The sequence below is a fragment of the Fusarium phalaenopsidis genome, assembly GCF_050370095.1.
Source record: "Fusarium phalaenopsidis strain FUZ10S chromosome Unknown contig_32292, whole genome shotgun sequence".
NCBI classification, from domain to species: Eukaryota; Fungi; Ascomycota; class Sordariomycetes; order Hypocreales; family Nectriaceae; genus Fusarium; species Fusarium phalaenopsidis.
The window spans coordinates 2492828-2504857 of NW_028145410.1; the positions used below are offsets into that span (position 1 = coordinate 2492828).

General features: G+C 54.4%; 5 protein-coding genes across 5 annotated transcripts; 4 read left to right on the forward strand and 1 right to left on the reverse strand.

The window, feature by feature from the left end:
• Positions 1-145: 145 nt before the first annotated feature.
• On the forward strand, positions 146-913 carry LRP88_05050 (DUF899 domain-containing protein; the record flags this gene model as incomplete). Its single annotated transcript, XM_083241614.1, has 2 exons — positions 146-157; positions 206-913. The coding sequence occupies 2 exons, from the start codon at positions 146-148 to the stop codon at positions 911-913; spliced, it is 720 nt and encodes a 239-aa protein (XP_083102762.1).
• A 475-nt stretch (positions 914-1388) lies between these two features.
• Positions 1389-4374, reverse strand: LRP88_05051 (tetratricopeptide repeat protein; the record flags this gene model as incomplete). Its single annotated transcript, XM_083241615.1, has 3 exons — positions 1389-1522; positions 1579-3897; positions 3948-4374. The coding sequence occupies 3 exons, from the start codon at positions 4372-4374 to the stop codon at positions 1389-1391; spliced, it is 2880 nt and encodes a 959-aa protein (XP_083102763.1).
• A 2736-nt stretch (positions 4375-7110) lies between these two features.
• On the forward strand, positions 7111-7587 carry LRP88_05052 (CBP4-domain-containing protein; the record flags this gene model as incomplete). The annotated part of the gene is made up of 3 exons (XM_083241616.1): positions 7111-7166; positions 7221-7405; positions 7457-7587. 3 exons carry the CDS (start codon positions 7111-7113, stop codon positions 7585-7587), a joined length of 372 nt encoding a protein of 123 aa, XP_083102764.1.
• An 837-nt stretch (positions 7588-8424) lies between these two features.
• Positions 8425-9100, forward strand: LRP88_05053 (NAC domain-containing protein; the record flags this gene model as incomplete). Its single annotated transcript, XM_083241617.1, has 3 exons — positions 8425-8480; positions 8618-8790; positions 8874-9100. 3 exons carry the CDS (start codon positions 8425-8427, stop codon positions 9098-9100), a joined length of 456 nt encoding a protein of 151 aa, XP_083102765.1.
• A 2011-nt stretch (positions 9101-11111) lies between these two features.
• On the forward strand, positions 11112-11861 carry LRP88_05054 (60S ribosomal protein eL24; the record flags this gene model as incomplete). Its single annotated transcript, XM_083241618.1, has 3 exons — positions 11112-11162; positions 11331-11474; positions 11580-11861. 3 exons carry the CDS (start codon positions 11112-11114, stop codon positions 11859-11861), a joined length of 477 nt encoding a protein of 158 aa, XP_083102766.1.
• Between the last annotated feature and the right edge of the window lie 169 nt (positions 11862-12030).

Consider the following 12030-nt stretch of genomic DNA (forward strand, 5'->3'; position numbering starts at 1 on the left):
CGACCGTGGCTTTGTGTTTGTGATACTGTTAAGTGGACCTGGCTATAAAGATGAGTGAATGTCTCGAGGAGAAGACTGAATGCTGCTCAATATTTTTACAACAATTCTTCAATTCTGATTACAACTACATTTCTGTATCGTCGAGATGACACGCAAAGTGAGTTTTTGTGTCCATATATATCCCCTATCTCACATCTCCCAATAGATCGTCAACCGCCAAGAGTGGCTCGCAGCTAGAAAAGCCTTCCTTGAGAAGGAAAAGGAGCACACCCGAGCAGGTGACGCCCTCGCCGCCGAACGCCGTAACCTTCCCATGGTAAAGGTCGAAAAGATCTACACCTTTGAGGGTCCTAACGGCACCACCTCCTCCCTTGCAGACCTCTTTGGGGACAATGATCAACTCATCATCTACCACTTCATGTTCAAGCCCGGCGACGACGAGGGTTGCCGCGGCTGCTCCCACGTCGGCGAGTCGTTGCCTGACCCGCGACACCTCAACTTCAAGAACACTGCGTTTGCATGCGTGTCCCGAGCTCCAGCTGAGAAGCTCGAGGAGTACAAGAAGCGCAACGGATGGACCTGGCCGTGGTACTCGAGCGGCGACTCCGACTTCAACTATGACTTTTTCGCCACCATCGACGAGGCCAGGGGCCAAGATTTGCTAAACTTTCGCACAAAGGACGAGGTCGAGGCTAAAGGCCAGACGTGGTGGGAGGGCGGCGATGTTCCTGGGTATAGCGTCTTTCTGAAGGAGGACGGCGAGATCTATCATACGTATTCGACGTTTGCGAGGGGTGGGGAGACGGTGCTGACGACTCTGATGATGCTTGACATGACGCCTCTCGGGAGACAGATTGGCCAGTATGGACCGGCCGAGTTTAAGCTCAAGGATGAGTATGCGTCTGCCAAGTAGTTGATAGTTATGAGATTTAAGTTGGTTTGGTCGTGTTCAACTAGTTCATCTATGTGCCCAATTGTGGACTAGAGAGAACCACACATCTAGCTTAGGTCCATTGCCATTTCAACCATAGCCCCTATTCTCAACTGTGATCCTCACCGTGACGAGCATCCCCCTTGGTTATGAAATGTTGTATTTGATTTATTTGTACCAAGCTTCCTTGAACAGAAGTTGACCAAAAGCCCGCGCCTTTTCAATCGCGACATGCCCATCCAATTACGCCAGATTCAACGCCTTCTTGGTCACCACATCCATTCCAAGATTCCCCTTATCCAGACGTTGCGCCAAATAATCATGGGTATACCACCCCCCGCCTCTCTCATCTCATCTCAGTTCATGCCATCTTTTACTGTCGTAGACGCCATTCGAGTCATTCACAGCTCAGTCATCAAGACATCCATTCAAGAACAGCAAGAGACGACCGTCATGATCACATCACAACGCAATCTCCTTCCTGATGCCTATCCATCTTGCTGCGTGAGATGCGCTCTCGCTGGCGCACACCGTTTTTGCCTGCGCGCTTCAGGTCCTCCAATCGTTCACGGGCCTTGGGGAAATCCTGAGCTGTGAGAAAGAGTTAGTTGGCTGCATCCTCAAGGTCTAGTTGGACACCAACTTACCAGCTGCTCGCCAGTACCATCTCTTTGCATCTTCTAGGTTGGGCGGGACTCCAATGCCCACCTCAGTAAAGTAGCCCATAGCATATTCGGCCTTGGCCAGTCCAGCAATGGCCGCCTTGCGTGCCCACAGGTATGCTTCTGTGTCACTCTGGCCAAGCACGTTCTCGCTGCCCGTCAAGTACCATCCGCTCAGGGCAAGTTCCGCCTGGTGCTCCTCTTGTGTTGCCGCCTTGGAGTACCACATGATGGACTGCCGAGGGTCAATTGGACATCCTAGCAGACCATACTCAAAGGCACAGCCAAGCCGATACTGAGAGAATTTGTAGCCTAGCTCGGCAGCTTGGAGGAACAGGCTGTACGCGTATGCCTCGTCTCGGATGATGGCGTCGTTGGGCTGCGCCGACTCGTACAACAGGCCAAGCTCGTGAAGCGCATGGGGATTCTCGGCATCTGCCCGCTCGGCCGCCCGCTTCAGCCATCCTACCGCCTCCCGGGGATTCTTGGGTTGGCCCAAAAGACCCTTGAGAAGGATCATTCCCACCTTGTACATTGCAGGAGGGTCGCCGAGTGTTGCAGCCCGTTTATACCACTGGATCGCCTTCATCGGGTCCTTCCGCGTGCCGCCGCCATCCTCGTGTCCAATCTCACAACACACTGCAGTTCGATAAGCTGCTCCCGGGTGTCCAAGCTTTGCCGCAGATTGATATTGGGTGAATGCTTCCTTGTTGTCGGGTTCGCCAAAGAGGCCTCTGCCGATACAGTCTGCCAGAAAGAACATGGCATCGGGGTTCTGCGCGTTTGAGAGCTTTTTGAGAATCTTGTGACAGTCGATCAAGTATCGTTCGCGGGCTCGGCCACGTTGCTTGGGATCAGGCATCTTAGGCGCCAGCACGTCAGCAGCTTCCACCAATCTCCTCGCCAACTTGAGAGCCGAGTCTTGATCGCTCGAGTTGGATTTGATCACCATCCTTAGGTGCTCCAGTTCTTGCGTGGTAACGGGTCCTTCATCCCGAGCAGGCTGACGTTGACCATTGCTTCGGGGTGGTGATTGTTGCGGCGGGGGTTGCTGATATTGAGGTTGCTGCTGTGGAGGCTGTTGATACTGAGGCTGTCGTTGCTGTTGGGGCTGAGGTGGAGGAGCTGGAGTGGAAACGCCATAGTTTCGTACAGGAGCTGGTTTGTTGCCCATATTGACCACCGAGTCCTGCATGAGCCCTGGGCGTACAGGTGCCGGGTGCGAGGGCAGGCCGTCTGGGTTCATTGGTCCTCCGTTTCGTGCCCCGTTCATGGCCGCAGGAGGCGCGCTTGGCCCCCTTGGTGGCATCTGGTCATATCCTCCAGATCCGTGGCCGTGGCTGTGGTAGGCCTGATCATAGCTTCCTCGGTGGGCGTTCATTTGTGGAACTGGGGGGACATCTGGTACATCACCCGCCATCTCGAATACGGCAGCTTGTGGTTGGCGAAGCGAAGGCTGCGACTTGGCATGGTTCAGCACAGCCGTCTGGTGTGCTCCACGCTGAGGCTGCTCAGCTGCAGGACGCATCGACTGTTCAAAAGAACCACGGTTGCCCTGGGATGGCATTGCGTCAAAGTCGGGGTAGCTGCCCCGGTTCTGCTGGGGCTGCGATCCGTTGCTATCTCGCTGGTTATCGAAGTAGGAGTCATAGACATCATCATACGATGTTGCTGACTGTTTTCGATAGCCTTGTCCATCGCCATACTCTCCGCCGTACTGCCCACCTGCGCTTACTTGCGGATTGGCAGTATATGATCTTTGAGGAGGTGCCCGGTGGCCTCCAGCGGTCGAAGGCCGCTGAGGAATGCCTCGACCAGCAGGAGTGCTGTATTGCGCCGGGTCCATCCGCTGGGGCGGATTGTTTCTTGACCTAGTATCCTCCACAGGCATCGTCATGCTTCGAGCTGGCGGACCAAAGCCACCAGCTGGGGGCTCTTGCGCGCCACCATATCCATCGTCATACCCCCCGTAGCCCCCTTGAGGTCCATAACCTGCATCCTGCCTTTGGGGGGCACCTCTGGAGTCCTGATAACCTTGCTGATATCCTCTGGGAGGAGGGCCTCGTCCACCATTCGCGGGTTGTCGTCCATAGTCGCCTTGACCTCGCTGGCTATCGAAACTGGGGCGACCGTTTGGTGGCATCATTGATCTCTGGTTCAAATCCATATTGGACATTTGTTCAACCATCTGCTGCTCATGCCCCATGTCTGGTCGTCGTCCTTGACCTTGTGGGTGATATTGATTTCCAAAATGCGCGTCTCGAGGGCTCATAGGGGGCGTGTTTGTCATTGGCGCACGGCGTGCTTTGGTCATTGTCAGCACAGAAGCATTACACAGCGCGTGCTGAACTCACCTGCTGGGTCCGAATGCGCGCCATAGGGACCTGGTCGCATACCGCCTCTTCCAGACGGCCCATTGGGCATGCCTCGATCTGGTGCTGGGCCCATGCCTCCCCGAGGAGGATATCCGCGTCCTCGATGGGGATCAGCTGTCTGTGGGCGAGGAACTGGTCCTCCACCGCGACCTGGCCCAGGTCCGTACGGATCTTGAGACGGAGGTGGCCCTCGTCCAAAGTTTTGATCCTGATATTGTCCCCCATATTCCTGCCCGTAACCCTCATTGTAGCCATCGTATCCATAGCCATTTTGGTAATCGTCATACTGTTGTGGTGCTCCGTACTGTTGTGGAGGCGCGCCGCCCTGCTGTCGCGGGGCAGGCCTTTGTGGCGCTGGACCCCCGTAAGATCGTTGTTGGCCGCCGTAGCCTCCGTCGTATGCCATGGTTATACGCTGGCAATATTCGAGAATGGACGAAAGTTGGAGGTTTTGGCTTCCAGAGCCTTGGTGAGGTTGACGTCAAGCGACCCAGGACCGAGGGGAGCTGTAGGATTTCACAAATCCCGCCGAGAGAAGGTGTTTAGGTTGGTAGGCGCAAAGGATTACAGTCGCATTGCCGCAGTTACAGCCACCAAGTTTCGGAAAGGCGTGTGATCGGCAGTCCAGATCGCAGGACTAGTGTGTGAGAGAGAAAGCCGAGGCGGTTACCGTCGATCCCAAGGACGAGAAACAGGAGAGAATGAATAGGTAAGAAGGTGACCGCTCTCTGAAAGACTTGCTGGCAATGGGCGACAGGGAGACAGCTGGCAGGCCGCGCAGAAACGGAGCCGGGTCAGTCGGGGAAGAGGCACAGGCACAGCCGCCAACGGAGTAGGTTAGGTACTGTAATAATAATAGGTTGGGTAGGTTGGCAAGGTAGTAACAAACAGCGATAATAGGTAATAATGACAGCGCAAACTGCAAAGAACAGGGAGGGCCCTAGACAATCTGTTTGGCCGAGTTGCAGCGCCCAAAAAAGAGGACAAGAGAGAGACCTAGGTAAGACAAAGAAAGCTTCAAGATGGCGCAGATTAAGATGCGGAAGGGGATTTCCCTTTATGTCTGGCTCGTCCGAAACGACTACGGAAGGCACTGTACCTACCTTCTCCAAGGTTGCCTCCAACCCCCAACGTGACCTGCCCCAGGGTTGGTCTAGTCTCTCTAGAACACATCCCGTCCATCCATCTTCTTTCTTCACATCCATCGAAGCTTGTGGGGTCAGGGCGCCAATCCTCCTCGAGTCCAGTGGCTTTGTCGCTGTGTAGGGCCGTTTTCGAGGTCACCTCGGTGGGGATGGCCAGGTACCATCTGCATGTCCTGGTGGCCACTGAAGCCGTGCAGCACTTGGCGGGCGGTACCTTGCCTTAACTTGAAGCCCAGTTGGAGGGGCTAGAGGGGTCGGGCACCCTAGAAGCGAGACCGAGGGGCTTCCTCATCATCCATCTCTAGCTAGCTCTTCGCGTATTCACGAAGCGAAGCTCTTTACGAAGGTCATAAGAATGCGATTTACGAAAATTGAGGTCCTCCAGACCTTACGTGTCGTGGCCGAAAGGAGCTCTCTTCACCGACTCACATCGGCCCATCCAGCTCTCTCATTACCACCACCGCGAACCCGTTCATGGCTAACCCAAGCCATACTGGTCCAATGGTGCCGTATCACGAGATTCGTCACTGACCTACCCATTCCAGTGGCTCCAATGACGGGGCGCTACGCCGCTGCCGGCTTGGCTCTCAACCGCCAGCGGGTGCATGGCTGTCTGTGGCTCAATCCAGCCCCTGACCATCAAATGTTAGCTTTGATCGGCTCTTGCACAGGAGATCATTTCATCAAACCCTTTGATGCCCATGGATACGTAGTACTTCATCTATTGTTTTTTCCTGCTGCTACCCTGATCATTATGCGCTGGGGTGCGTCAGAGCCCTCTGCACCAGGCAAAGCATTGCCGTGTATCAGATTGCCATGAACCCAGCTTCATCTTGGTTAAGCTTGCCTCCTTTGACGTATGGGATCCAGCCATCGAACTTGACAGAAAGTCATGCGAAACAGCTCCAGTAGAGGAGGCTGGCTCTCCGGGTCGAAACGAAATGATGAGCCAGATCATTCAAAGCCGCTTCTCCGTGGTCGATCGACCCCAGCGGCCCCAGGCGCGGCTCCTCGCATAACATCATCTGTGGAGCCAGCCAAGACTCCGTGCCTCATCGACGAACGCTTTCCGTGGTGTCTCCGATGAAAGGCTTTGCGGACACCTTCGGAGGATATCTGACCCAGCCGCCGCGGGATCAGAGACATTGCGGCACTTGTCGAGCGCGGCCATGCGGGTCTGGTTGTCAAACCGAATCTGGCTTACCACCATTTCGACGTCAGAAGAGGCCTCATCGAGCCTTGATGACCATGGCTGTGGCCTTCACGTGAGAAAGCAGTCGAGGTGAATGGGTCCATGACATCGACAGACTGGCTCGTATATCTGACATTGCCGGGATATTCAATCCGCCCGATGGTCTCTCGAGACGCTATACGTCAGGCAGGCCTCCGAGCTGACCACAAGCTTCGACCAGTCAGAGGCTGCGAAGCGTCTGGATTGGGAAGATGGGTCTTGCCACCTCACGACGGCATGTTTTGCACGACAGGTAAATTCCATTGTGTGGACGGTTGAAACAGAGGCCAAGCCACACGCGTGGCCATCCGTTGGGCGCTTGTGCAACTTGTTTACCGCCTGCCGCCAGATTGTGGCTCAGAGGGAGCCAATTGACAAACAATCCCATTGTATCAGATATCATCCGGTGCTACAATTGTTTCCGGCAGCCAGCGATGTCAGCTTGCAGTGTTTCATTTGTCACTGGCCTGCTCATTGATGTTGCTCACAGCTTGCTTCAGTGACTGCGAGCCTCGGTGTGGCTGAGACTAAGTGGCGTAGAGGTTGATGTCGGAGTCGGGACAAGACCACCTCCGAACATTGACCGCCTGCCCGATCTGATGCTCTACCAATGAAGAGCATACTGCCAAATCAATGACGGATGCAGAATCGTGAAAATCATCATTGGAAGAAGTGGCACTGAAGCAGAGTTCATCCCGCCCGCCATTGCGCACTTTTACGACAACTTCACCGAATTGGAGTAACTGCAGCTTCTGCAGAAATCGCCATGGCACCGAAAAAGCCGTCGTCGAGGTGGTGGTTCTGGACAAAGGTCATGTTGGGGTAAGTCGATGGCAATGGAGCGGTTGGTTGAGCCGGAACTGACGGATTGACAAGTGGCGCTGTGGTCGCTGTCGGCGGACCTGCCTTTACCATGTGGTTGACTCCCACCGAAGAGGAGCTACGGTCGAGATATAACCCCGAACTACGAAAGAAGAGCTTGGAGAACCGGGAGGAGCGACAGCAAGAGTTTGACGACTTTGTGACACGATTGAAGGAGTACTCCAAGTCGGACAAGCCCAGTGAGTGTGTCTTGTTTGAGGATTGACGACATATATTGACCTCCTTATCAGTCTGGATAGTGGTGAAGGAGGAGGAAGAGCGAAAGAAGAAGGCCGCGGCTGCAGCGGCCAAGGCGTCACAGCAAGAAACTGATGCCCGACGCGAAGAGATGAGACGGGAAGCTGGTCTGGATTCGAAATAAAATGAGTCGGAGTGAAAGGGCAACTTTGGATACCCATCGAGTGCTTGTAAGAGTATTGGCATGATGGAAGGCTACTCGTGTACAACAGCTGGGGGAACGGCGGTCATGGTGGACGGTATGAACACCTATGTAAAGCAATTGGAGTTTCTGACGACTGGAAAACATAGCCAACTTCTCTCGATCAATAAGACTGACTGTTGGTAGTTGTTTGTTGAACTATTGCACTGACTGATATCTATGCTATGCTGAGGCCTTAGAGTCGTTTGCAGGGTGAGATAGTACGCAACACTGGTACTTACCTAGGTACCTACCTATCTAGGCATTGTTATTTGTGTAAAACAAACGATATATTTGCTGTGCCTCGACAAACGGTTCTTTATTATGCGAAACAACACGACAACAATCATGGATATATCATCCCAGGTCACAGAGTGGAGAGCTAGGAGCATGCCCTGTGCTGTGCGGCTTTACCCCACGAGCCAGGCCTACAACGTCACGGGCATCAGTCAATGGCGCAAGTGGAAAGTGGAGGGCGGGTCACACACAGCGAGAGAGCCCCCTCCTTCCCTCGGCGAAATGGTAGTTCCACAGGCGAAAACTCTTGGCACGCACAAAATCTACTTTGATCCATCACCACCGTTCGAAGCCGACGGCGACAAACAGCTCAATACCCACGCCTATCTCACCGGTACGCCGCCCAACCCGCGCCCGCACGCTTCCCCGGGCATCTTTGCCTACAACACTCGATTTTTCCCGTCCGAATCCGTCTCAGCTGACGAGCATTGCTGCAGTTTCGATCGAGTCTCCCCCGATCCCCCGCATCGAAATTCGCCCATCATGTCCGACGTCCAAGAGCGCCTCAAGAAGCTTGGCCTGGGAGCCCGAACTGGTACGTGAATTTCTGCCAATTTTTTTTTTGGTCTTGCACGAGGGGAGACTCAGATGCTAACTCGCGACACAGGGTATGTTTTTGCGCACTTCGACGTTTCCCCCGCCGCCTCCGACCATCGCAGCTAACCTGGTGATATAGTGGAAAGGGCACTCCCCGAAGAAAGGTCAAGCGTGCGCCCGCCCGCTCCGGCGCCGACGACAGGAAGCTTCAGCAGACCCTCAAGAAGCTGAACACTCAGCCCATCCAGGCCATTGAGGAGGTCAACATGTTCAAGTCTGACGGCAACGTCATTCACTTTGCTGCCCCCAAGGGTTAGTCATCCCACTCTGGTCATGTCGTGTGCGCGGGGTCTTGGTGTTTTCGTTTAAATACTGACATGGGTCCCCTCCAACAGTCCACGCCGCCGTCACCTCCAACACCTTCGCCATCTACGGCAACGGTGAGGACAAGGAGCTGACCGAGCTCGTCCCCGGCATCCTTAACCAGCTCGGCCCCGACTCGCTCGCCTCCCTCCGCAAGCTCGCCGAGAGCTACCAGAACATGCAGAAGGAGAAGGGTGAGGACGAGGACGACATCCCCGACCTCGTCGAGGGTGAGAACTTCGAGAGCAAGGTCGAGTAAAGTTGCTCAATTCCATCAATGCGACGGGCTGGTGAAATCGTGGGCATGTTCGGTCAAGAGGCTGGCTAGGTTATCCCGCGAGGTGGGTTATGTTTTGCACCTGGGAATCCATAGGAGGAGGGTCGTCACAGAGCTCCCAAGGCGTCTTCTGCGTCAGGAAAACTGGGAGTCGGTACACAAAAGGTCACGGCTTGTGAGAATGTCGCGGTGGAGCGGCTGTATCCCGGCTGGCTGAGGTTGATTGATCTGTACAAGAAAAAAAATACGACTTACATCGGGAGAAATACCAATCTCTAATGATGACAATCATGACTACGCTCTTCTAGTTGGAAACCTGACCCTCCGTCGTTTCTCGTCCACCCTGTCAAGGCTATCTGGCGAGCCTCCTGCTTTGCCTGTCTCCTATGGGCAAGCAATGGACCCTCCTTCAGGTCATGATATGTACCGTTTCCCAAGTGGATGGATGCGTAGCCTGCATTCTCGAGACTCCTTGAAAGCTCTCTTGCTGTCTCCCACATTCTTCGTCTAGACATATGGCTTGCTCCTTTTGTGTTGAAGGGCTTCCGACCTTGAATCACACCACCGATGATGGTCTCCTCCACACCTGAGTCTGACCATGCAGCGGCAAGATTGCTGGCAGAAATCTTCATAGCTCGAGCTGACACTTCTCTTTTTGAAAACTCAAACTCCAGTTCTGTTGTAATGGCCTCAAACTCTCTGAATGCATACTCTCCCTGCCACTGTCTACCAGCGAGAGGGCTCATTCTACCTTTTGCTGAGAAGGCACGCCGGCATCCCGAAGCAGAATACTGCGATTTCGGTAATATGATGCTGTGGATGTATGCGTTTGACAGGTCGATGAAAAGAGAGGTCAGAGATGAGAGGAGTGAAGTACACTGCTTGAGGGAGAGTTTATCAGAGCAGGACTTGGACAGGGTGGGAGGTGCATCTCCTCGAGCTGGCTTTCGACGGACAACGCCGAGTTGAGAAAAGTAAGCTCGTCCTGGCAGACATTTCTCGTCAGCTGAGTTAGGTTCTGTTGCAACTGGAGTTGGCCATGGTGAAGCATCTTCTTGAGCAGCCATCGTGAGCTCCATACTGGCATCACCACCTGAACTCGTCAACCACATACACACTGCCAGTAGTTTTAGCGACTTACATGGTGCTTCTGAACAATACATATGAAGCTTTACGTCATCTTTAATCTCGAATGGCTTCAATGACATGTCGCCCTCCTTGGTTGTGGTTCTCTGCGTCCTACGCAGGATACTAGAGCCGTCATCCTTGTCGAGGAGGCTCTTACACTCATCGAGCAAGAACCGATTAAAGGTCCTTATGGCCAGTATTTCGGCATGCCAGTCATGAATGCCTACACCATTGGACTCTGCTACTTTCGACGCTGGAAGGCACTTCATGCCTGTTCTACGAGACTACTTAGAATGTGCTGGATCACGGGTGGCAGATAGGGCTCGCTTACGCTAGAGCCAGGCAGGTCAGGATGCCATCCCGTTCGGCAACGATGCCGCTCAACGGCACCCACTCATGAAGGCCATTGTCACGAACAGTGGGTTTCCTTTTCGCAGGGAGCTTGCCAAATTGCTGCAGCACGGCTTGCGCGATCAGATCTGGCTGAGAGGTCATCTAGACATGCCCACGATACCTCGAGAGGATCCAAGTAACCAAAAATGAAACAAGAATAATTTCAGGAATTTGAAGCAAGGTGATCCGTGTAATTCGATGGTCGTTGGCCGACAAGTCTCTCGATTGGACGAAACTAACCCCCGTCTTGGTGGAGTTGAGGTCAGGGTGACCTCGCGCAGGTGCACGTGATGCGCGGCGTCATTTAGCGCATCGCCTGCCCTAGGTCGCTTAGTCAGTGTGCACACAACTCGAGAAATTCCAGGTTGCGCCGGATCACGAACCTCTTACTTTTTGCCCATCGCCCAATCCCCCACGGTCCAACCACACAAAACACCTTGTCGCCCCCCTTAGGAAGCACACCAGCGACAAGATGCGAACCTACGACGACACCTTCTCCGGCGAGAGAATCTACCCTGGCAAGGTACGCCAATTCCATTGCCCTCCCCGTCCCCCGGTCCGATTATCGAAATGCGAAGTTCTGGGTTGCTGCTGAAGGAGCATGACGGGATCGCATCATGGGGATGGGAGGAGCTCAGTTTGGTTACGTCTGTGATGAGAACATGGAGGCTAACGGGTCATCGCATCACAGGGTAAGCTCTACGTCCGCGGCGACAGCAAGATCTTCCGATTCCAGAACGGCAAGTCGGAGTCCCTCTTCCTGCAACGAAAGAACCCCCGCCGTATCGCCTGGACCGTCCTCTACCGCCGACAGCACCGCAAGGGTATCTCTGAGGTACGCATCAACCAAGCAGAGGGAGTGCTGTGAACGAAGCGCTGCGCGCTCACCCGTCCCCTCTCCCCTTCCGATATCCAGTGACAGGACTGACACATACTACAGGAGGTTGCCAAGAAGCGAACCCGCCGTGCCGTCAAGTCCCAGCGAGGCATTGTCGGTGCCTCCCTCGATGTGATCAAGGAGAAGCGCAACATCCGACCCGAGGCCCGCTCCGCTGCCCGCGCCCAGGCCATCAAGGAGAGCAAGGAGAAGAAGCAGGCCGACGCTGCCGCCAAGAAGGCTGAGAAGGCTAAGCTCGCCGCCTCTAAGGGTCAGGCCGGCCGACAAGTCAGCAAGCAGGGTGCCAAGGGCGCTGCCCCCAAGGTTCAGGCGCGAACCCGTTAAGATGGCAAATAGGGAGGATGAATGAAAATGGGAGAGTGGAGTCCGTGGTTCTTGTGTCTTTGTCCGGCCGGTTCTTCTACAATCTCGGGAGCATGGAATGCCATAGGGTGCATTGATAGTTGAGCAATGCCATATCGGTGCAAATGGTCAAAAGAGCATCTCCAGTTTG